The sequence below is a fragment of the Aspergillus candidus genome, assembly GCF_002847045.1.
Source record: "Aspergillus candidus strain CBS 102.13 unplaced genomic scaffold BDW47scaffold_11, whole genome shotgun sequence".
Taxonomy (NCBI): domain Eukaryota; kingdom Fungi; phylum Ascomycota; class Eurotiomycetes; order Eurotiales; family Aspergillaceae; genus Aspergillus; species Aspergillus candidus.
In genome coordinates, this window is record NW_020194016.1 from 522,017 (window position 1) to 543,418 (window position 21,402).

The 21,402-nt window shown below is 53.4% G+C and overlaps 8 protein-coding genes across 8 annotated transcripts; 6 read left to right on the forward strand and 2 right to left on the reverse strand.

Annotated features, from left to right (window-relative positions):
- Positions 1-77: 77 nt before the first annotated feature.
- Positions 78-2,048, forward strand: BDW47DRAFT_102681 (acyl-CoA dehydrogenase family protein). The gene is made up of 4 exons (XM_024811912.1): positions 78-843; positions 897-1,147; positions 1,202-1,812; positions 1,865-2,048. The coding sequence occupies exons 1-4, from the start codon at positions 511-513 to the stop codon at positions 1,993-1,995; spliced, it is 1,326 nt and encodes a 441-aa protein (XP_024673920.1). The 5' UTR covers positions 78-510; the 3' UTR covers positions 1,996-2,048.
- A 363-nt stretch (positions 2,049-2,411) lies between these two features.
- On the reverse strand, positions 2,412-4,464 carry BDW47DRAFT_130709 (carbon-nitrogen hydrolase). The gene has a single exon (XM_024817149.1). The coding sequence runs from the start codon at positions 4,236-4,238 to the stop codon at positions 2,451-2,453; it is 1,788 nt and encodes a 595-aa protein (XP_024673921.1). The 5' UTR covers positions 4,239-4,464; the 3' UTR covers positions 2,412-2,450.
- Positions 4,465-4,534: 70 nt separating this feature from the next.
- Positions 4,535-6,161, forward strand: BDW47DRAFT_130711 (hydantoinase/dihydropyrimidinase family protein; the record flags this gene model as incomplete). The annotated part of the gene is made up of 3 exons (XM_024817150.1): positions 4,535-4,597; positions 4,646-5,580; positions 5,630-6,161. The coding sequence occupies 3 exons, from the start codon at positions 4,535-4,537 to the stop codon at positions 6,147-6,149; spliced, it is 1,518 nt and encodes a 505-aa protein (XP_024673922.1). The 3' UTR covers positions 6,150-6,161.
- Positions 6,162-8,680: 2,519 nt separating this feature from the next.
- On the forward strand, positions 8,681-10,605 carry BDW47DRAFT_130713 (sugar porter family MFS transporter; the record flags this gene model as incomplete). The annotated part of the gene is made up of 6 exons (XM_024817151.1): positions 8,681-8,752; positions 8,872-9,179; positions 9,236-9,484; positions 9,533-10,162; positions 10,225-10,355; positions 10,409-10,605. The coding sequence occupies 6 exons, from the start codon at positions 8,681-8,683 to the stop codon at positions 10,603-10,605; spliced, it is 1,587 nt and encodes a 528-aa protein (XP_024673923.1).
- Positions 10,606-11,084: 479 nt separating this feature from the next.
- BDW47DRAFT_102688 (glycoside hydrolase family 76 protein) lies at positions 11,085-13,166 on the forward strand. Its single transcript, XM_024811913.1, has 3 exons — positions 11,085-11,592; positions 11,694-12,388; positions 12,445-13,166. The coding sequence occupies exons 1-3, from the start codon at positions 11,502-11,504 to the stop codon at positions 13,015-13,017; spliced, it is 1,359 nt and encodes a 452-aa protein (XP_024673924.1). The 5' UTR covers positions 11,085-11,501; the 3' UTR covers positions 13,018-13,166.
- A 605-nt stretch (positions 13,167-13,771) lies between these two features.
- BDW47DRAFT_130715 (TauD/TfdA dioxygenase family protein) lies at positions 13,772-15,079 on the reverse strand (the record flags this gene model as incomplete). The annotated part of the gene is made up of 4 exons (XM_024817152.1): positions 14,799-15,079; positions 14,412-14,741; positions 13,975-14,349; positions 13,772-13,923 (listed from the first exon to the last, which is right to left on the reverse strand). Exons 1-4 carry the CDS (start codon positions 15,013-15,015, stop codon positions 13,772-13,774), a joined length of 1,074 nt encoding a protein of 357 aa, XP_024673925.1. The 5' UTR covers positions 15,016-15,079.
- A 2,030-nt stretch (positions 15,080-17,109) lies between these two features.
- Positions 17,110-18,533, forward strand: BDW47DRAFT_102692 (SET domain-containing protein). The gene is made up of 2 exons (XM_024811914.1): positions 17,110-18,021; positions 18,074-18,533. The coding sequence occupies exons 1-2, from the start codon at positions 17,194-17,196 to the stop codon at positions 18,308-18,310; spliced, it is 1,065 nt and encodes a 354-aa protein (XP_024673926.1). The 5' UTR covers positions 17,110-17,193; the 3' UTR covers positions 18,311-18,533.
- Positions 18,534-18,902: 369 nt separating this feature from the next.
- On the forward strand, positions 18,903-21,094 carry BDW47DRAFT_102693 (allantoate permease family MFS transporter). Its single transcript, XM_024811915.1, has one exon. The coding sequence runs from the start codon at positions 19,400-19,402 to the stop codon at positions 20,933-20,935; it is 1,536 nt and encodes a 511-aa protein (XP_024673927.1). The 5' UTR covers positions 18,903-19,399; the 3' UTR covers positions 20,936-21,094.
- The last annotated feature ends 308 nt before the right edge of the window (positions 21,095-21,402 follow it).

Here is a 21,402-nt window from a genome sequence, read left to right on the forward strand (position 1 = left end):
GCGCATCGGCGGGGGTGCTCTGCGGAGTATATTTCCATCAACGCTCGATATACTATTTGTCAAGGCTGAGATACTTGAATACGGGCTGGCTCCACATCCACGTCATCTCCTGCATTCTGGAGGGTTTCTGAACCATGACTGGTTCAAGTTCGTCAATGGCATTGTCACTGCGTCTCACTCCCACTGCACGTGTATGTTAGAAAACCCAAGCATATCTTGGATTGTGGGAGAGAAGTAGCCAAGAAGGAGAACGACCGGTATAACAGAGAAAGGAACCATGTGACGCGCTCGGGCCGTGCAACCCGTTCGGCCCGTCAGCCTCGGTTCTCCATGCGGGGAGAAATCGAGCTTCTTCTCTGCAGTTCGTGATTTGGTTTAAATAATTCCTGTTCATCGTGGGATCTTCTCGAATTCTAGTCAGTTTCCAACCCTCTATTTTCACCGTCCACATCCCCAAGGTCGCATACCCAATATCTCCCCGGTGGGTCTCTCCGCACACAACCACTCACCATGGCCACTGTCGACCCCAACCCCATTCCATTCTCCGAACCCCCGTACCTGCGCGGCCTCCCGTCCCCTTATTACACCGAGGGTCATCGCAAGTTCCAGAAAGCATGCCGTGCATTCCTTTGGGAGCATCTCTTGCAACATGCCATGGAATGGGAGAAACAAGGCACCGTTCCCGACCATGTCTTTAAGATCTTCTGCGAGCATAACATGTTGGTCCCGAATTTACCGGCCCCTCTCCCGGTTGACTGGTTGAAACGGTTGGGAATTCATGATATACTGGGCGTCAAGGTAGAGGACTGGGATTACCTGCATACGGGAATCTACACAGATGAGGTGAGGAGTCCTCGTTTGTCCGGCAGCACCGGTCCGTACTGACACCGGTGAAGCTAGCCCGGTCAGGTCTTGCAGGGCCTTCAGCCTCTCTAAACGCCGGATGGGCGTATGGGATTTCGCCGATTTTGAAATACGCCAGCCCGGAGTTGCAGGAACGCGTCCTTCCGGACCTCCTGACCGGCAAGAAGCGAGGCTGCATCGCCATCACGGAACCCGGCGCGGGAAGTGACGTCGCCAATATCGCGACGACGGCGACCAAGTCGGCGGATGGAAAACACTACATCATCAATGGCGAAAAGAAATGGTAAGCATCCAGTCTCCTCGGGCTTTACGCACGGACGAGTTACTCATGGGGCAGGATCACGAACGGTATTTGGTCCGACTGCACCACCATGGCGGTGCGGACCGGAGGCCCCGGTGCTGCTGGCCTCTCCGTAATGGTTGTGCCCCTTAAAGGCTATCCCGGCGTTACCATGCGCCGCCTCACCGTCTCCGGCCAAAAGACAGGTGGCACGACCTACATCGAGCTGGACGACGTCAAGGTTCCTGTCGAAAATATCGTCGGTCGCGAAGGAGACGGCATGCGCATCATCATGACCAACTTCAACCACGAGCGTCTGACGATCGCCGTCGGCGTCACTCGACAGGCTCGTGTGGCCCTGGCCGAAGCCTTCCGGTATTGCTTGAAGCGTGAGGCCTTCGGCAAGACGCTCATGGACCAGCCTGTGGTGCGTCACCGACTGGCTAAGGCGGGCGCCGAGCTAGAGACCATGTGGGCATTTGTTGAGCAGCTCCTCTATCAGATGTGCCATCTCAGCAAGGAGGAGGCCGACCGCCAGTTGGGAGGTGTCACCGCTATGGCCAAGGCCAAGGGAGCCATGGTGTTGAACGAATGCGCCCAGTGCGCCGTTCTCCTCTTCGGCGGGGCTGGATTCACAGCTCATTCTGGTCAGGGGGAACTGGTCGAAGGTATGCGCCCTGACGCCCACTTGGGTAAAAAAGTAACTGACAATCGTTTTAGCTATCTACCGCGATGTCCCCGGCGCCCGTATCCCGGGTGGCTCCGAGGATGTTCTCCTCGACCTGTCAGTGCGACAGTTGGTTAAGATCTATCGGACGCAGGAGAAGCTCCTGAAGCCGTCTAAGCTTTAATTTTCATGTCGGCCTCGTGCCCTGTATAGTCGCATATACCAGTAGATCATTACTTTAGTAAATATTTTATAAATCTATGTCACTCTAGGCTGTATCCACGATCTTCACATCGATCCAGTGTTCCATTCAGTTAAATAATCTCTCGTCTTTATACTTTACTTTTGGTGGCGACCTGGTGATTGAACCGAACATGCTTATCTTAATAAATATCACCAACGTGACAAGATTCCTCTTGTTGAATGCTCCTCAATATTGCACACTACGTCCCCTTGAATCATATGCACATGTCAATCAAGATATGCCCCGAATTGAGGAAAACCCATCCAATCAAAAAACAGGCATTTCTTAGAAAGGCAAACAATTTGAATTTGACATATCACATTACGAACAGTTGAGACAACGCACTAATTACCAGTAGCCAACCCGCAGGAAAACAGAATATGCCTCAAAAGAAGTCAAAGAAAATCCTGACCCCTCACCACTCTCTGCGCCTTCGCACTAGAGTAGCCTCCTCTCTTCGCCGTACACAGTCCACTCCGCAGAATTCCAACAACATTATGCACGCCCGCCACCACACCATCAATCACAGGCACGTCTTCTCCAACGGCAGCCTGCACCGCTTCCTTCAAATTTGTCATCCCGGCACAGCCGAGCGTGATGGTATCCGCTCCACGCTGAACGAGTTCCGTAGCCGTCCTACACATGGCCTCCTCTACTACTTTCTCATCTGCGCTGTCCAGTTCCAGCACGGATAGTCCGCTGCTCTTGATCCCCGCACAGAATGCGTCTAATCCATACCGTCGGACTGCGTCCGCGTGCATCGTCTCTGACCGTGCCGACGTGGCGACTACGCCGAATCTAGTCCCGACTGTTCGGGCGGCAAAGAGACTGGCCTCCATTATTCCCATGGCCGGGGCGCGAACTTCCTCGCGCAGTGCGTAAATGAGCGGATGATCGCTGTAGCATGCGATGACAAACGCATCGTAATTCTCTGTAATAGGCAGCAGCGCGCGGAGTGTTGCTGCCGCGGAGAGAATCCCGTCCGAGTGACCTTCCACGGCGGTTGGGGCTGGCTCGGGTGCCGTGAAGCCGACGACGTCAACGTCGGGGGGGAGAGTGGGCTGTACGGACGCAACACAGTTGTCGGTCATGAACTTGGAAGAGTTAGGGTTGATGAGGAGAATGCGATAGCGACCGAAGGGGCGTTGTGCCGCATGAGTCTCAACGCAGGGCCCCACGGCTGTCTCCTGAGGTGGTTCAATCACGCCCGTCTGCTGGACGATCCGTCCGTAGTGCTCGACGCGGCGGTGGCGCGCGAAGTCGAACGTCCTGGTCTTTCCTGGCCGGCAGAGCAATAGATCGCAGTCGGCTATGATGACCTCATCCTCTGTGGTCTTGCTTTCAGCTAGCAAACGCCCCTCTGGATCGATGATAGTCGATCCCCCGATCAGCGGGTACTTCCCATCGTCTAGACCAGCTCGCGCGGCAGACACGGAGAAACAGGAATTGGTGTAGCTGTAGCACTGCATGACCAGCTTGTGCTGGAACAGGGATATCTCCTCTGCCTCTTTGGGATCAATATCCGCTGCCACGCCCCACAGCGACGGCGCAAAGCTGGTCGTGTTGTACCCAACCAGAACAATTTCCACTCCCTGCAGTCCGAGAACCCGCCACGACTCCGCCCAGCGTCGGTCGTTGCAGATCATCATCCCCATGATGGGGTCGCTCTGTCCTGCAGGATCGACCAGACCGGGCACGCGAAACGCCTGCCATCCCAGGTTTCCCGGCAGGAAGTATCGCTTTTCGAGCTGGTTCACGGCCTCGGGGTCAGGGAATGGCTCCTTATCGCCTGGGAGGTGGATCTTGCGGTACTTAGACAGGATGGACCCCGTGGCGGCATGGTAGTATATGCAGGTGTTGTAGTGATCACCTGCGTCGGTCGTTTCCGCGAACCCTACAACTATATCCACAGACCGGCTCTGCGCGGTATCGAACAGTGCTTTCGTGTTGGGGGCGGTGCGAATGTCGCCGTGCTCAAACCATGTTTCCAGCTCGTTTTCGTCCAGGATTATATACCGTGGGAAAAACGTGGTGAATGCTGTCTCCGGGAAAACGACGAGTTGTGCACCTCCATCCGCGGCATTGTTCAGCAGCGCGATCATGCGATTTAGGGTATCAGGTCGGGCATCCCAGACGTTGGTCGTGCCCATCTGGGCGGCGGCGACACGGACGGTGCGAGACATGGCGGGTATGTGTTAAAGTGACAACATGCGTATGACGAGGCGGGGCAAAATGTGTCTATCATTGGTAATAGATATACTCCACGGTCCTATCTCGGACATTTCTCCGCTTCTCTCGAAGGATTCATTCGGCGATCCTGTCGTATCGTATGCGCTGTGGAGTTGTCTATCTTATCGGCGTTGCCCGATGCGACAATTTCCCCACACGCGGTGCAGATAAGGAGAGGGGTTCATAGCCGAGAAGTCGCCTCAAAGTTCAGACACCATCACATCGCACAAGAACAAAAATGAAGGTTGATATGAAGGTTACCGTTGGCAATGAGCCTGCACCCATCGAGCTCATTGTCACCAATGCGACCATTGTACGGTCACCCAATGCCATACGCCCGTGACTCGGCTAACCCTAACAGGCCACGGCTTCAGACGTCGTCGCCAACCAGGATATTGCCATAAGTGGGGGTAAGATTGTCCTGCTCGGACAGAACTTGCCTGCCCTGTTTCCACATGCAGCGACACTCGACGCACAAGGCGGTTACGTCCTCCCCGGCGGCATCGACAGCCACGTCCACCTGGCGCAGGATGACTTCCCGACGGGCGACAACTGGGAATCAGGAACTCGATCGGCCATTGCAGGAGGAACAACCACCGTACTAGCATTTGCAAGCCAGAACCGCGCCGATGAGAGTGTCTTCCCTGTTGTCGAAGAGTACCACCGTCGCGCGAACGACGTCACGTATTGTGACTACGGCTTCCACCTCATCTTGTCCAACCCCACCGCGAACATCTTGGCCAACGAACTCCCGATTATCGTCCGTGACGGTATCACCTCCGTCAAAGTATACATGACCTATCAGCCGCTGCGCCTGCGCGACCGCCAGATCCTCGAAGTCATGGAGTCCACCCGCCGCCTGGGCATGACCACCATGGTCCACGCCGAGAACACGGAAATGATCGAGTGGATGACGGAGAAACTGCACGCGCGTGGTCGGACCGAGCCTTACGGGCATGCCCTGTCTAGGCCGCCCCTCGCAGAGGACGAGGCCACTTACCGCGTCATTGCACTGTCGGAGCTCGCCGACGTTCCGATCCTGATCGTGCACATGTCTTCCAAAAAAGCAGCCGAGCACGTTCGCAACGCCCAGACACGTCTACTTCCTATCCACGGCGAGACCTGCCCGCAGTATCTGTTTTTTACGAGTGACCGCTTAAAGGGAGAAGGATTCGAGGGTGCGAAATGCGTTTGCTCCCCGGCTCTGCGTGAAAGCCCCCTCGATCTCCAGGGTATGTGGGATGGTCTCGCAAACGGGACGTTCACTACCTTTTCCAGTGACCACGCGCCAACCAAGTATACCTTCCAACCCTATCTATCTGGTGGAGCAGGACTGACAAATTAGGTTCGATCACCCGATGGGCAAAAAGGCCGGCACGGAAACGTTCACCAAAATCCCCAATGGAATGCCGGGCGTCGAGACCAGACTGCCGAGCCTGTTCTCCGGTGGTGTCTTGACGGGCCGGCTGTCAGTCCAAAAGTTCGTTGAGCTGACGAGCTCGAACCCCGCCAAACTCTATGGTCTCCATACCAAGGGGACCATCGCTCCGGGGTACGATGCCGATTTGACGATCTGGTACCCCACTTCTGAACAGGCCGCCCAGAGCGGGAACGGTGTGAACACGATGGAGTCTTTTCACCTGGTGAATGAGATGCTGCACCATGATATCGATCATACGCCCTTTGAGGGAATGGAGTTTAAGAATTGGCCGCGCTATACCATTCTCCGAGGCCAGGTGGTTTGGGACCGGGATGCTGGCGGCCTGGTGGGTCATAAGGGATGTGGGCAGTTTGTGAAGCGTGGACGAAGTACGTTGAGCAAACCCAGGGAGGTTTTTGTCAACGAGTTGGATCTTTATAACTGAATTATTTTTGTTGCAATACATCGGTTATAAACCTGTGCATAGAGAATCCCAACGATTAGATAGGTATTTACACATTTTAGGTATAGACAGAAGATAAACCAATCCTGAGCAGTGTCATCATAATCAGCCGTGATATTAAAGTATAGAAGCTGATGGTATATTTCTTCCACTCCACCGCGTGTACAATATTATGTGCCAAATATTAACGGTAGATAGTTTCGAGCTGAATTTCTCGACTCCGCGTGGATGCAGAGACGATGGAAATTTGCCCAAGTTTCTCGCGATAGACAATTTGGAACCAAAGTAATCATGCTGACTTTGCTGATTCCGTGACGTGTTCCTGGCCCCGTTTTTGAAGGGCCACCAGCGCCGATTGAATAGCATCTTAAGATGTCTCTTTCTCCCTCCAATACACTAGTATTTTTCTTCGTTTCCTGGAGGCAGTCATGGAGGCGGCGATGCTACTCTGGTCCAAGTTCGTGGTCAAGGACTATTGAGGAGCGAAAAATGACATCACCACCTCTCCATAATTCAGCATGAACAAGCCCATATTGTCGATGTCTGCTGTTTCACGCGTCTGTAAACTGCCAGATCCAGGAGATAGTCTGTGGCAGGCTAGTGGTATCTCTGTGGGAGCAACGCTTGCAGAATAGACTACGTTTCGTTTGCTGTATACCCGAATTGCCAACCTGGCCATCTCAGAGTCTAAGTTTATATGGAGATTGCCAATCCCGACTTCCTTGAGTACAGCAGCGACATAGACTTGCTTGCTAGGCCTCATTCACTACACCAGAGATTTATCATTGTGCACCATTACCTGGTCTCGGATATTGGGCAACATTGCCCTCGTAGCAGGTGATCCGTGGACTAGAATGGCGAGTGGGGACGTCCATAGTCCATTGTGGTCTCTCTTCGTTTTTTGATACATGCTCTTGACATAATTCTATGCCTCCACCACTTTCACGTCCAGTATCGCGTTGATCCAGCGACCGACGAGTTTACCTTTATGGAGACAGTGTAATGGATTGGCAACACGGTCAGACATGGTGGTTGAATAACGAATGCTACCTATCTAAGCCGAACAACTCCAGGCGAACGATGGTTATTGCTTGGAATACAAGCGTCGCGCGTCGAGGGGGACATTCGCTATAGACCAAAGATTGAACCCCTTTTCATCCCAGAGATATTTCCATCCACGACACAAGACACACCGTTTGCGGGTTCATCTTGGACACATTGTCGAGGGCTTCGTTCACCGATGTTGCCATATTGATGGGTAACATTGCTGTGTGGAATAGCACAGGAAGGGATGACCTTGTGTCATGATCAATGTTGGGGATATCAGTCATACCCAGCCTGACCAAACTGCCGTTCGATATTGTAATGTAGTTGGTTGACAAGAGAGACTATCATAAAAAAGAAAAACATCAAATTGATTGGTCAGAAAGCAAGGACACGCCTGCCAGTGATTGAAAAGTAGTGACATGTAGTGCTCTGCAGGCAATCATCTGTCATTCACCATTCCCTTGACCCATATACCTCATAGGTATATGTCACTGTCGAACTGACAACGTGCACAAAGTGTTCGGTCAGTACATGGTCAATGAAGACATCAATTTGAAAATGCCTCCGGACCGCAAATGGTATACCATCTTTGTCATATCCAAGCGGTCCTATGCAGTTGAACCCAGCCACAGGTCTGCCACCACTAGTAGCAGTCCTCCATAGGTTAGTGCTTGTGTCGCGAATATGGCCTGCATGGAGTGGGATTTGGGTTTTCTAAAAGCCCGGAGGGTAATGAATGAAAAGAAATATGTATTTTAGAGAGCCGTGGCTTGGTCCTTCAGTTGTCTGTACCGTACATTTAGTAGGAATAGCCTTGGATTGTATGCGGACGTGCCCTAAGTCGAACTGCTCCACAAAGGTCCTATGGTAGACCAGTAGCTCTTTGCCTCTTGCCATCCCTTTGTTTGCTGCAACAACACATGCACGTACCCGGCGGTGTGTCGTTCGCTTGCGGCACTCATACCGGAGACCGCATTGAATGGATGGCTTGTCCCGACCCCAACGCCCCTCGTCTCTCCTGTCCATACACATGTTCCTTCTTAATTTCCCCTCTCGGTTCATTTAACAGAGTCTCCACTTTACCATCCCGTGTACTACTTCCTCCTCCTTCCACCCAGAAAGTAGATACGCCATGGAAAGTTAGTGTGGGGGAACAGACTCAGACCACTCATAGTTCGGCGGTTCTGGCCGCCATCCGCCAATGACTCCTAACCGGGTGGAACAAGCGGCCGGTGATTGACGATCCAGTTGTTTTCAGAGGATTCATACCTGAGATAGTAGGCTTGTACCCGACCTCCCTCGTGGGCTTCCCCGCGTTCTCCCCGCATCGGTAGGTCTGGCGATCCGGGGGATCGGCCTCGGTCCCATCCGGTATAAATGTCGACTTGGACCCTAGAGTTCCCTGGAGATCTCAATTATCCTTGGCTTGCATAATTGAATACAATTCCTTTTTGGTTGTGATAAACATGGGTGTGCTTCGGGACAAGAAACAACCCTACTTTGGGCTGACGGGGGGGTGGCTGACCTTTTGGATTACGGTGCGTTTTTTTCTGGATACATTCAAGTATTATTGATATAAATCACTCTTTTTTGTTATAATATATGATACCTTTATGTTTTGTATATTTTTCCAGGGACTTGTCTGCTAACAAATTAGGTCGCCTGCTCCACGGATATGCTCCTCTTCGGATACGATGAAGGCGTCTTCTCCGGCGTCACCGTCACGCAGGATTTCCTCGATAGTCATGACCTGGTCGGACCCACCAAAACTAAAACTCTGTCTACTGTCACCGCCATCTACGATATTGGGTGCTTCTTCGGGGCCATTGTCGCCTTCACCGTCGGGGAGAGGCTTGGTCGCAAGATGAGCATCATCCTGGGCACGAGCATCATGGGCATTGGCACCATCCTGCAGGCTTCCTCCTATAGTCTGCCTCAGATGTTTGTGGGTCGCATCGTGTTGGGGTCAGTCCCCACGGCCGCATCTGTAGACGTCTCATCGTAGTGCTGACATGGAGTAGGGTGGGCAACGGCATCAACACGGCGACAGCACCCATCTGGCAGACCGAGACGGCGCAGGCCCGGTGGCGCGGCAAGTTGGTCATCCTGGAGATGGGACTGAACGTGGGTGGATACTGTCTGGTTAATTGGATTAACTACGGTCTGTCTTTCCATGCAGGTGCCGTTGCGTGGCGCTTCCCCATTGCCTTTCAATTTGTCTTCATCTTCCTCCTCTACGGGACGGTCCCCTGGCTCCCCGAATCCCCAAGGTTAGTCCCCCCCTAGTTGCACTGATCAGCCTCCTTTGACCAATCCAGATGGCTCCTCTCGCACGGCCGCGAACGTGAAGCCCTGCAGGTCCTCTCCTGCATTGAAGACAAGCCCGTCGACGACCCCTACATCACGACCCAGCATGACGAGATCATGTACAGCATCAGCTACGAGCGACAGAACGCCATCGCGTGGAAGGACCTACTCAAACGGGACAAGGGCAACGACACCAAGACCTTGCGACGGCTGATCCTCGGGGCGGGCTCCCAGGCGATGCAGCAATTCGGCGGCATCAACCTGATGTCCTACTACCTTCCCATGGTCCTGATCAACTCGGTGGGACTGACCAACACTATGGCCCGGTTGCTGACGGCCGTCAACGCGACCTCGTACTTTCTCTTCGCCACCTTCGCCGTCACCCTCGTCGAGCGGTTTGGGCGTCGTGGGCTGATGCTGCTCTCCATTTTCGGTCAGTTCGTCTCGTTCCTCATCATCACCATCTTGCTGCGCTTCGCTGAGTTTGACCCCGTCTACGGGACCGCCTCTATTGCCTTCTTCTTTCTGTTCCACGTCTCCTTTGGGATCGGCATGCTGGGGGTGCCGTGGTTGTACCCGACCGAGATCAACTCGTTGCCGATGCGCACCAAGGGGGCGGCTGTGGCCACGGCGACCGATTGGTAGGCTGTTGATTCCTCTCCCGATGCTTAAAGAAACCTTAGCTGACTGTGACGGCGTCCAGGATCACAAATTTTGTGATTGTGGAAATCACCCCCATCGGGATTCAGAATATCGGTTGGCGATTCTACATTGTCTGGACCGTCCTCAATGCGGTCTTCCTCCCAATTGTTTATTTCTTCTACCCCGAGACTGGTATATGCCCTCTCCACTTTGTTCATTTGGTTGACTAACTAACCATGACACAGCCAACCGCACCCTGGAAGATATCGACGCGTACTACCGTACCGATCCGCCCGTGGTGGTCGTCGGCGATCCCGACGTCATTTCCCGCCGGCGTCCGCAGCAGTTCATCGAACATGAGGATGAAGAAGTTCAGAAGAAGGCCGAGCACGGCAAGATTATGGAGAAGACAGTTTCGCCCGCGGTCGACCCAGAGCAATAGTCCTACCAGCATGTGGAGACCTGTCCTTGCCTTCTTTATGTGTCATGTTCGAGCCATCATATATAGATCTATGCTGCCCATGGGCCCTTATGTCCAATTGGTTGATCAACGTATTACTGTTGCTGATATCATATCATATTTTCCACACGTGTTAGGTCTCAGCCCAGTCTATATGATATCTATATATATCACGCTCGTCGGTTTGATGGGCAACATGACCACAGCTCTCTTGAACCTTCAGCCGAGCAATGTTAACAATCTACCAGGGGATACATTCTATCCCTTCACACCTGTTACTCGCCACCAGGTACTCACACCACGATGCTACCCCTGACCCAAGAATCAAGAGCAAAGATGACGTATGGCTGACTCAGACCGTATCGCTGAGTCACCACGTCATTTCCTGGGAATGAAATCCAGAAATGGAAACACCTTTTTTCGTCCCTCCTGTTGCATTCCGTTCAACCATCCTTCCTCTCGTCACTCCCATCCCCCATTCTACTGGACGGGAGAATCATAAGCTTCTGCTGACGGACGATCGACAATGGATGAGCATGCAAATCCCGGAATCCTTCGATTGTGCTAAAAAGTCTTGGTCTCGGTCTGGGCAAAGCTTAAACTCCCAGCATGGATGGGCTCCACCGGTTCCACCAGGACCATTTACTTGATTGGTGCCTCGACGTCCAGTTGGTTGGACGCGCAATTCTTGATCTCTCTATCTCGCGGTCTGTCTGTCCGTCCTTCTCTCGCCAACCACTGCTCGTCTTCGTTCGTATCGTTCCTTGCCGGCTCGGTTGATCGACTCCCATGCGACATCCAAATCAACCCTCTCCCACCCTCTTGGATCTTCTTCGTTCTCCTGCCCTCTCCGCCGAGTAAGTGATCGACTGCTCGTCATGGTCGCAAATCTCTTCCGATCGGCGATCTTGGGGCCGGCGCTGTTTTCTTCGCTCGCGCCCGCGATCAGTCTCGACGTTAATGATCATCGTACGCAACTCCCCGATCTTCCCTCTACCCGTCCATCCATTCTGCTAGCTCCTCCGTCGACCCCGGTTGAATCCTGCTGACGAATTTGCTCTGTCCGACAGAATCCATCAAAGATGCCGCCAGCAAGACCGCTTTCGGATCCATGGGCTGGTATGGGGGCAACGATACCGGAGGCATCCCCGGTGCGTTCCCGGAAAAATGGTGGGAAGGCAGCGCCCTGTTCATGAGTCTCCTCTGGTATTGGCACTACACCGGCGATTCTACCTACAATGATCAGGTCAGCCAGGGCATGGAATGGCAGGCGGGAAACGGAGACTACATGCCCGACAACTACAGTAGCTACCTGGGCAATGACGATCAGATGTTCTGGGGCCAGGCTGCCATGACGGCCGCCGAGATCAAGTTTCCGGATGTCGAGGACTCGTATTCGTGGCTGTCGCTGGCCCAGGGCGTGTTCAACACGCAAACCGCCCGCTGGGACACCATGAACTGCGGGGGTGGTCTTCGCTGGCAGATCTTCCCCTACCAGGCCGGATACAACATGAAGAATTCCGTCTCCAATGGCGGCCTGTTCATGCTGGCTGCGCGCTTGGCCCGTTACACCAACAATCAAACCTATACGGATTGGGCCCACAAGATCTGGGACTGGTCCACTGACTCGCCGCTGGTCGATAAGGAGACGTGGAATGTCGCCGACTCGACCGACATCCCCGACGGGTGCTCAACCTCGGGCAACAACCAGTGGTCGTACAACTACGGCACCTACCTCAGCGGTGCCGCATATCTATATAACATGGTACGTTTCGTCTTCCCCCTCACGTGTCCGGTGCCCCCGCGGCTAACCCCAACCAGACCGAGAGTGACTCGTGGAAAGAGGTCGTCGACGGTCTCCTCAAAGTCACCCTCCGCACATTCTTCCCCCAGAAGTACGGTGGAAACATCCTCGTCGAGCCGTGTGATGAGAAGGAGCTGTGTAACCAGAACGAGATCTTGTTCAAGGGCCTGGTCTCGAGCTGGCTCGCGTTTGTCGCCCTGCTGGTGCCGTCTACCTACGATCAGATTCTCCCCAAGCTGCAGGCCTCCGCCGAAGCCGCGGCCGCGTCCTGCAGCGGCATGAAAAACAACACCTGCAGCGTGCGGTGGTACCAGAAGAAGTGGGACGGCTGGAATGGGGTGGAAGAGCAGGTCATCGCCACGGATGTGATCACCTCACTCCTCGTGATGGACATGCCCGATAAGGCGCCCGTCACCTCCGACACGGGCGGCAAGAGCAGCAGTGATCCCAACGCTGGCTCTGGTAAAGGCGGTAAAGGTGGCAAGCTGCCGGCGATTACCGCAGGCGACAAGGCCGGCGCATCGATCCTGACTATTCTGTTCTCTGGGGGTTGGATCGGTCTGGTCGCGTATATGCTTATGGGTGGGTGAGATGCACCCACTGTGTTCTCGTGGATCCGTCTGATTTGATGGATGCGTTTCTCTTTCCTGTACATGCGCTTTTTTCTCCTTGTAATCCCCGTTTACGGCCGCAGTGGGGATTGTATAAATGCGGTTCGATATACCTTTGGCTAGTCAATATACATTTCATGAATTTCTTATGACCCGCAAAGATCCGTGATGGGTATCTACATGCTTTGAGTTATAATCTATTCTATTTATGTTTCTCCGATTGGCCATATATATTCAAGTCACCCAAGTACAACACCCCACTTATAAACAAATGAAAAAATACAAACTCCCTAACAAGTTGGATCGGAAAAGGACTACTACTTAAAAACGAATGCTGAACACCGGAGGAAAAACCCAGGACAATCGATCACTGTCAGCTAAATCGGAGAGCAGCCTTTAATCGTTACTCTGTTTTCTGCAGGTTCTCGTCTTACAACCATTATAATTATCATCACTTTACGGATTTTATTGGCTTTATCATTGATTTCATCTAGTACATCAATCCTTACCTGCATTATGGAGGGATACGGGTATCTTTGATTCAGAGGCATACAGTTACCAATAGTATTGGTGGGGAAGTCTAGGTACGTACGCTACAGTGTACACCGTGCAACATAAATTCAAAGATATTGCATTCACGGGAAAAAGGATACTAACTATAATCATTGAAATACCCAGCCCACTGATGTTACTCTCCCCAGAGACCGCCCAGTCCGCAATGGAAGATAAATCATTACTCCTGCTCCAGCGTATCCCGGCGGCTCTTGCTATTCGGGTCGAAATAAGGCCGTTCGCCTAGACCGACAACACGGTGGCCAGTCCGTGGGCCAATGTTCTCGTAGTCCCAGGTGGCGGCGTGATACACGGAGCGGTTGTCCCAGATGGCTGCGAGAAAATGAGTAAGACGATTTTCTTCTCAGGGTAATGGCGACTTACCAAGATCGTTCGGGTTCTGATAGCGGAGCCGCGCCTGCAGGTCGTGGTTCTCCACAATGAGCGTGACAAACCAATTGAGCAGATGTCGGCTCTCTTCCTCGGTCACTCCGTTCACCCTCTGGCAGTGCGAGCCCACGGCGAACACGCTCTTCCAGCCGGTGACAGGGTTCGTGCGGATGACAGGGTGCACAGCGCTCAGCGCATCGCCGACGTTCTCGGGAGCTCCGCGCGGCCCGTGGAATACCTTGAAGGAGTTCTCCTCGGCGACCTTGTTGAAGTTCGGCTGGGCGTATGTCGCGGTCAGGCCCTCCAGGAACTTCTGATACGGCTCCGAGATGCGGTCGTACACTTCGTATCCGGAGGCCCACAAGGTGTCTGTTGCCAGTTAGTCATCTTTGATGTAGGGAAGACGCTCGGGGCTGGGCTGTCAGGCTTACCACCACCAGTCTTAGGGAGCTCCGTCAGTCGCAAAATCGTGTAGTCGGCCGGCACAGGCTCGAACGTGATGTCGCTGTGCCACTCGCGGCGAGAGCTCTGCCGGCGTGTGTTGCGATCCTTGTACAGCGTCTGTCGCTGCTTTGAGCTAATGATACTGATCTCGTTGTCTTTGACACTGTGCTCGCGCTCGGAGTTGGCAATCGGGTGGATGTGTAGCCCGGACGTGCTGGGCTTGCCGGACAGCTCCCCGAGGCGTTGAATGAGCTCCTTCTGCAGGTCGTCATCGAGACCGTCCTGCTTTCGGAAGAATACCACTCCCCGCTGGGAGACTGGGATGGGTCAGCTCCGTTGTGTTCGCAGAGATATGGAACTTGTGTCCTGCTTACTGGTGATGGCCAGGTCGCGCAACAGGTCATCCGAGTTGGGGGCACGAAGGAAGTCCTTTAGACTGGCGTTGGGATACTCTCGGCCAATGATAGGAGTCACTTCGAAGGACTCGAACGCATCCAAGACCCCGCTGGGCTTGAGGGGCTCTCGCGCGGTGCCCTGAAGGGAGACCTTGTTGTCCACGGTGGGAGCGGTTTCAGTAAGAGAGGTTGCCATTGTGCAGATGATCTTTCAATGCTGTTGGTTATACAAACATAGCTTCTTGACGCCGAGCGTTCCCCTTTATTTATATGCGTCACTCCCCCTCGCTTGGCGAGAATTATCTCTTGTGAGAGTATGCCTCCCACCTTCGACCCCGCCTCGCGCCCAGAAATGACTCCATTTCTGTCCATACAGCTGGGAGCATGCTACGCGACCGGATATATCGGCATCGTGCCATGAATGTGTCGTATATGTCATTCAGGGTCTTCCGCCATCTTCGCGGGCAATCATGTCAGATTTCGCCATTCAGTGAGCTTCATGACAGTCTGGCGCATGGGCGATGGGACGATCCGCTAGTCTGGTTGCGCAACTGGCCCTAGCAGCCAATCGCGGGGTATATATCTTGATTCTAACTGCGGCTACATGGATATGATGATTCCTGCGTTCTGGCCCATGCAGCTCTCGTTATCTGGTCTCGGGATACGGCACAGATTTCATCATTGTGGCGCGTTATACAAATCTAATCTAGTATACATCGTGTTTATCCCGCCGCCGTTTCAACGAGGGGTCGAGGAAGACGTCACCACGGGCACCCTTCAGCAGATGGTAGGCGGGAAACACGCGTGCTATCAAATCATGCTTAGAAATGGATATTCCATTCTACTTCCTGCCTGGGCTAGAATAGCTTGTTTGGGTGTTTTGTGGTTTGGCTGTAATGGAGTGAGTAAAGTACATTTGTCTCACATGTTCATTTGAATCTAGTTCTCGAAGGCGTGATAATTGATAGTGGTAGGCTATTAACATCTCTACCTCGAACCCCATTATTCACATTGTGCATTGTGGAATGGCACTTGCACCTATTTTATGGCATGGCATCTAGCTCGTCCTTATGCTAAGCTATCGCAACTAACTTCGTGCCCCTTGGATCGTTGGGATCCAAGCCTTTGGTGACGCACGCGGGTCTAATGACCCAGAACCAATAATTACAAAACCAACAGTGTCCTGGACGTGGTTGAGCATACTCCTCTCCCTCTCGCTCTCTCGTGCGAACGTTTCGATCTCTTGTGTGGTCAGTTATCTTCGTACCGGGGATAATGACATCTTCCGGGAACACAATCACACCATCCCCGACGTGCGGGGATAGATTTCGTAACCAACGCTCTCAAACGCAAGGGCCATTAGCTTCATTTCTTGGCTTGAAGGATTTGAGAGAAGGAAATGATTGTCCAACGTGTTTAGAAATCAAGATTGATCAGATTATCTGAATGTGTCGACATCGATCCCTCAATGGGTGTTGGGATTATGCCTTTACGATCGGCAGCGCCCAATAGTACTTTGTCTTTGCGATACTATTATAGCGCGACTGGAGTAATAGCAGAAATCACCAAACTCTACCGGAATGCTGTCGAGTGGTGTGCGATGGAAGGGATTCGGACCTGCATAAAACGCAAAGGTTTGCAGACCTTGATTTGCGCCGTTGGAATCAGGTCACTGACCAGATGTGATTGACTGACTGTTTAGCTGTCATCCACAGGTGCGTGTTTCGCCAAGTGCATCTGAACACTGTCAAGCCTTTTGATCTTCATTCCAACCTCGGTAAATTTGGTTGTATCAAAACCTGAAGCCACCCAAATTGAACGATTGGGAACAAAACCAAAATCGCCCTGCCAATGTGCAGTGCCATGTCTCCAAAACAACACGCTGGGGGCTCTGCCCTTGCGATGTAAACATTTGCGTTCACAGAATATTCATACATGTTGACAAGCATGCATTCTGCAAGTCGGCATAGCCAGCCTGCGGACGCAGACTTGTTCTACGCAAGGGACAAGGACGCCCCGAGCCAATTATATCCAGCCCGCTTGAAGTGTTGATCTCCTCGCCAATCAACTGGTACCGCTTGCGATAACCGCACTTTCGGGGGCTTTCATGGTCATGGTATTGGCCACCCGCTGTCGACCCACTATGGCAACTTGACCCGCTCTGTCCAAGTGGCCACAGAGAGCCCACAAAAAAGTGTCTGGATAAGGCCAAACTCCGGGTCTAGCAAACAGCGAAATGAAAAAAAAATTTGCGGATGCATGCTGCGAAATGCCAGCCCCATCGAAGCCCATTGCTTTGGGCTCTACGGAGTAGTTTCCCCAGTTTTCCCTCCCCCACGTATGCTCCCTCTACTAGTCCACCACGACTCTCACCATGTCCCAGGTAGTATATATAACTGTCGAGTCTCCCGACCGGGCCCAGGGAGACGGGAACGCCTTCGCTCAGGCAGAGTGGATTCACCCACACTTGATTGAAAGCGTGCACCCGGCCAAAGGTCGTCAGTTCCGCGTGTCTGGACCCGTCCGGAAAGGCGAGCAACTTCTCGTCGATCACCCCTACGCAATCATTCCTGTCGTTGATGAGCCGGCCTCCAACGACAACCTCCTCTGCAGCAATCCCACTTGTAATCGTCGAGCGAGTTGCCCTACGCGCGTGTCCTGCCCTGATGCCTGTATCACTGACGTCGTCTGGTGCGGCGAGGCCTGTCAGAATGCTGACACCCGGCGCCACGCTTTTGAGTGTCTCTGGCTCAAGAGATATGCGGGCTTGATCCGGGCCAAATGGGGTGAATACGACTTTGGCATGTTGTGGCTGATTGTCCGAATATTGGCGACGCGACAAACTGGTCATGCATCACCAACGACAAATTTCGAACTCCAAGGGGAACAAGAGCGCTTCAAGCAGGGGTGGGATGCCATTGAATCCCTGTGCGGGTCGCAGGATACGTGGTCCCACGAACAGGTCAAGGCATGGAGCACCCTCGTGAAGAAGTACCTCCGAAGCAGCTCGATCCTCCCGCACGGGCTCCCAACAGACCGCATACTGCATCTCATCTGTCAAGAGGAAGCCAACTCTTTCGGCCTCTACCCTCGAGAAACGGGGGTTTTTCCCCTCCCCCACCCGCCGGTCGACCGAGGGGAGCAGTTTGCAGCGGCTGTCTATGCGGTAGCGGCTATCGCGAACCATTCCTGCTTGCCCAACGTATGTAATGCCCTCTGGCTGGAGGGAGATTGAAATGCTAAGTGTCTTCTAGGTATCGCACAAGCCGGATAATCAGGGCCGTATGGTTTTCACCGCATCCCAGGATATCCTGCCCGGCGAAGAGTGCTGTATCTCATATTTCGACTTGACGCGTTTTGGTGACTTGAACACACGTCGGGAGCACCTGCGTAAATCCTTCCGATTTGTGTGTCGGTGCGAGCGGTGTTCATCAGAAGAGCCGGTCGAGGAGGCCGTCGAATGGACGGGAATGCCCTTGATGGATGACTAGACTCTGTTCCTGGTTCTGGCATGAATTTCGGTATGGGGTACTTGTGTGATTCTCAAGGACGCTCGGCGGTTTGGCGCTCAGGGGTCCACGACATAGAGCTAAATTTGATATGAGTTACGATTAAAGCTTGGATGACGACTGGATTGATTCATTAGCGTTAGTTACATTGCTCAAAATGCCGATAGAACAGCCCTATTCGAGTTGCCTTGTTGCTGAACACGGGGTAGTGCGTGATTCTGATGTCCTTTGAATGGCACAGCCGTACGGATACGTTCTATACGAAAGGACCAGTCAAATTGGGCATCAAGCCTACCTATATTGAGTTTCGGGCGCAAGTCAAGAATCGGAAAATACACAACCACGGGAAACTATAAAAAATTCAGTGTCATTCGGGATCTTAAAATCTCAACCGCATCGTATCTATCCCCGATGTATGTAGACTTTGGCCAATAAGCCGACATCGGCCACGTTCCGCTCTCCCATGGGAACCAAGCGGGCCTAGACAGCTGGCTAGTCGCCTTCGGTACCGGCCGACGGCTTAGAAACAGATTGAGCTGGGGGGACTTGGCGAGTTAGATCATATTAATGGTCAGGCTGCACCATCATTGACTCAACTCTACACAGAACGCATGGCTAAATAAATTGACTATCGTGTCTACCGATCTCTGATGGTACTTGGCATCTTAGAGTTCGGTGAGATGTAGAATGGCGTCGCTGATATAAGGTGTCCCAGTCTGACGGGCGTCCCCGGTCCATGGAGGACTTTTCCGTGCCAAGCCCAGACCAAGCCGAGTTTATCGCGTTCCCCACCGAGCTGTCAACCCGAGCGATGGCCGGAAAAAAAATAAGGGAAAACCATAGTCAAGCGTACAGAAAATGACTCAAACTGCCAGTAGCGAAAAGAGGCTAGGGGCCGATCCAGCGATGGCGTGCTCAGGAAGTAGTGCGTCGCCATCGACAGGGACAGCAGGCCAAATCGATTTAAAGATCAACGGAATTCCATCAGCGCGGTTCGGCGTTTCGTAGGATACGAGAAAAGAAAAAAATCAAATCAACTTCGCTCCCGGCCGCGGGAAACTCGACGCGAACATGGCATCCCCGGAGCCATCCCAAGTGGACCACCTTCCACCACCGCACGTCTCTTCCGATGAGAAATCACCCGCTGCCCAAACCAGCGGCGGCGATGGAGCGCTCGATTTATTGGCAGCAGGTGGCCGTGGCAACAATCTAGATCCTGAAGCATCAGGGCGCCTGGTGCGCAAGATCGACCTGTACGTCATGCCGTTGATCTGCGTCGTGTACTTCCTTCAGTACCTGGACAAGATCGCGATCAGCTACGCCAGTGTGACGGGGATGCGCGAGTCCACAAACCTCCACGGCAATCAATTCAACTGGGTGTCCAGCATGTTCTTCTTCGGCCAGCTGGCGCTCTCGTTCCCGACGATGCGTCTGATCCAGGCCTTTCCCCTGGCGCGCTACGTCGCCGTCAACGTGACCCTCTGGGGAATCATCTTGGCTTGCATGGCGGCCTGTCAGTCGTTTGCGTCGCTGATGGTCTGTCGTACGCTTCTGGGCGCCATGGAGGCAGCCGTGGTGCCCGCCTGGGTAGTCTTCACCTCGCAGTGGTATCGTAAGGAAGAGCAGGCGTTCCGCGTTGGTATCTGGTTTTCCATGTGCGGGTGGGCCCAGATGCTCGGAGGCTACATTGCCTATGGGGTGGCCGTCCACATCGGGGGCGACCCCAACGCCTCCCTACGGGGTTGGCAGGTCATCTTCCTGATCCTCGGTCTGTTCACCGTCGTGACCGGCGTTCTCTTCTTCTTCATTCTACCCGATTCGCCAGTCACGGCCCGATTCCTCTCCGCCGAAGAGAAGGCCCTACATGCCGAGCGGCTTCGAGCGAACGAGCAGGGCATCGGAAGCACCGTGTTCAAACCGGCGCAGGTCTATGAGGCCCTGGTGGATCCTCACACCTGGCTGTACGCGTTTTGGGTGTTCGCGGCCAATATACCCAACTCAACTGCCACCAGTTTCGGGAACATCTTGGTGAGCGGCATGGGCTACACGCAGCGGGAGAGTCTGCTCCTCGTGACGCCGCTCGGAGCGTACGAAGTGGTCCTGCTGGTGGGACTCACCTATCTCAGTATGAAAACGGACCAACGACTGTTCTGGTGTATTGTCGGCCACATCCCGGCGATTGTGGGGGCAATTCTCATGGCGACGACGGACAAGGCGGCGGCCCTGGTGGGCTTCTACTTGACCGGGGGCATCCCCATCGGCTGGACGACGATCCTGGGGCTCACCAGCACCAATGTGGCGGGGTCGACCAAGAAGATTACCGTGTCGTGCATCCAAACGATCGCCTATACGGTCGGAAACATCATCTCCCCACAGACCTTCCAATCCAGCGACGGTCCCAAATACCTTCCGGCCAAAATTTCCATTGTGATCTTGTACTTTCTCGTTACACTCGATCTCGTGTTAATCCGCTGGGTGTCGATCCGGGAGAACCGCCGACGCGATCGCGAGAAGGAGGCATTGGGTGACGCGTATGTCGTACCGCAGAACCACGAGTTCTTGGACCTGACGGACCGGGAGAATCCGGAGTTTCGCTATGCAGTCTGATTGGAATATCAAAGGGATTGATACGGATAGATGGTTGAATGACGGACGCATGGACGGACGGATCGGGGATGGCGTTGAATAACTTGATCAGATCGGGAAACCGATCAGAGATACCATCAGGGACCATGTTACCTGACCGCCCCATTGCCTGTTTCTTATCATCTATTTGAAAGAGATCCTACTTCTCGTTACCATAGTTAACCCCCTCTTGACAACCAGTTGCACGCTGGGAAACAGTAGTGGTGATCGTCTGAGTCTGGTCTGTATCCACCATTCCACGTCACGTTGCCATCCGACTAGAACACTGATGAGAAGATGGAGGTATGTTCTTTTCAAAGAAAACTTAAGGCCTGGCTCATCTGGTGCTAAGACATTGGGCGAGTGCAAGGGAAACAAAGCGGCCGTTGGTCCTTCGCGGACACTAATTGCGCATTTGGCAATGATCGTCGGCATCGTCCTGGCTGTCC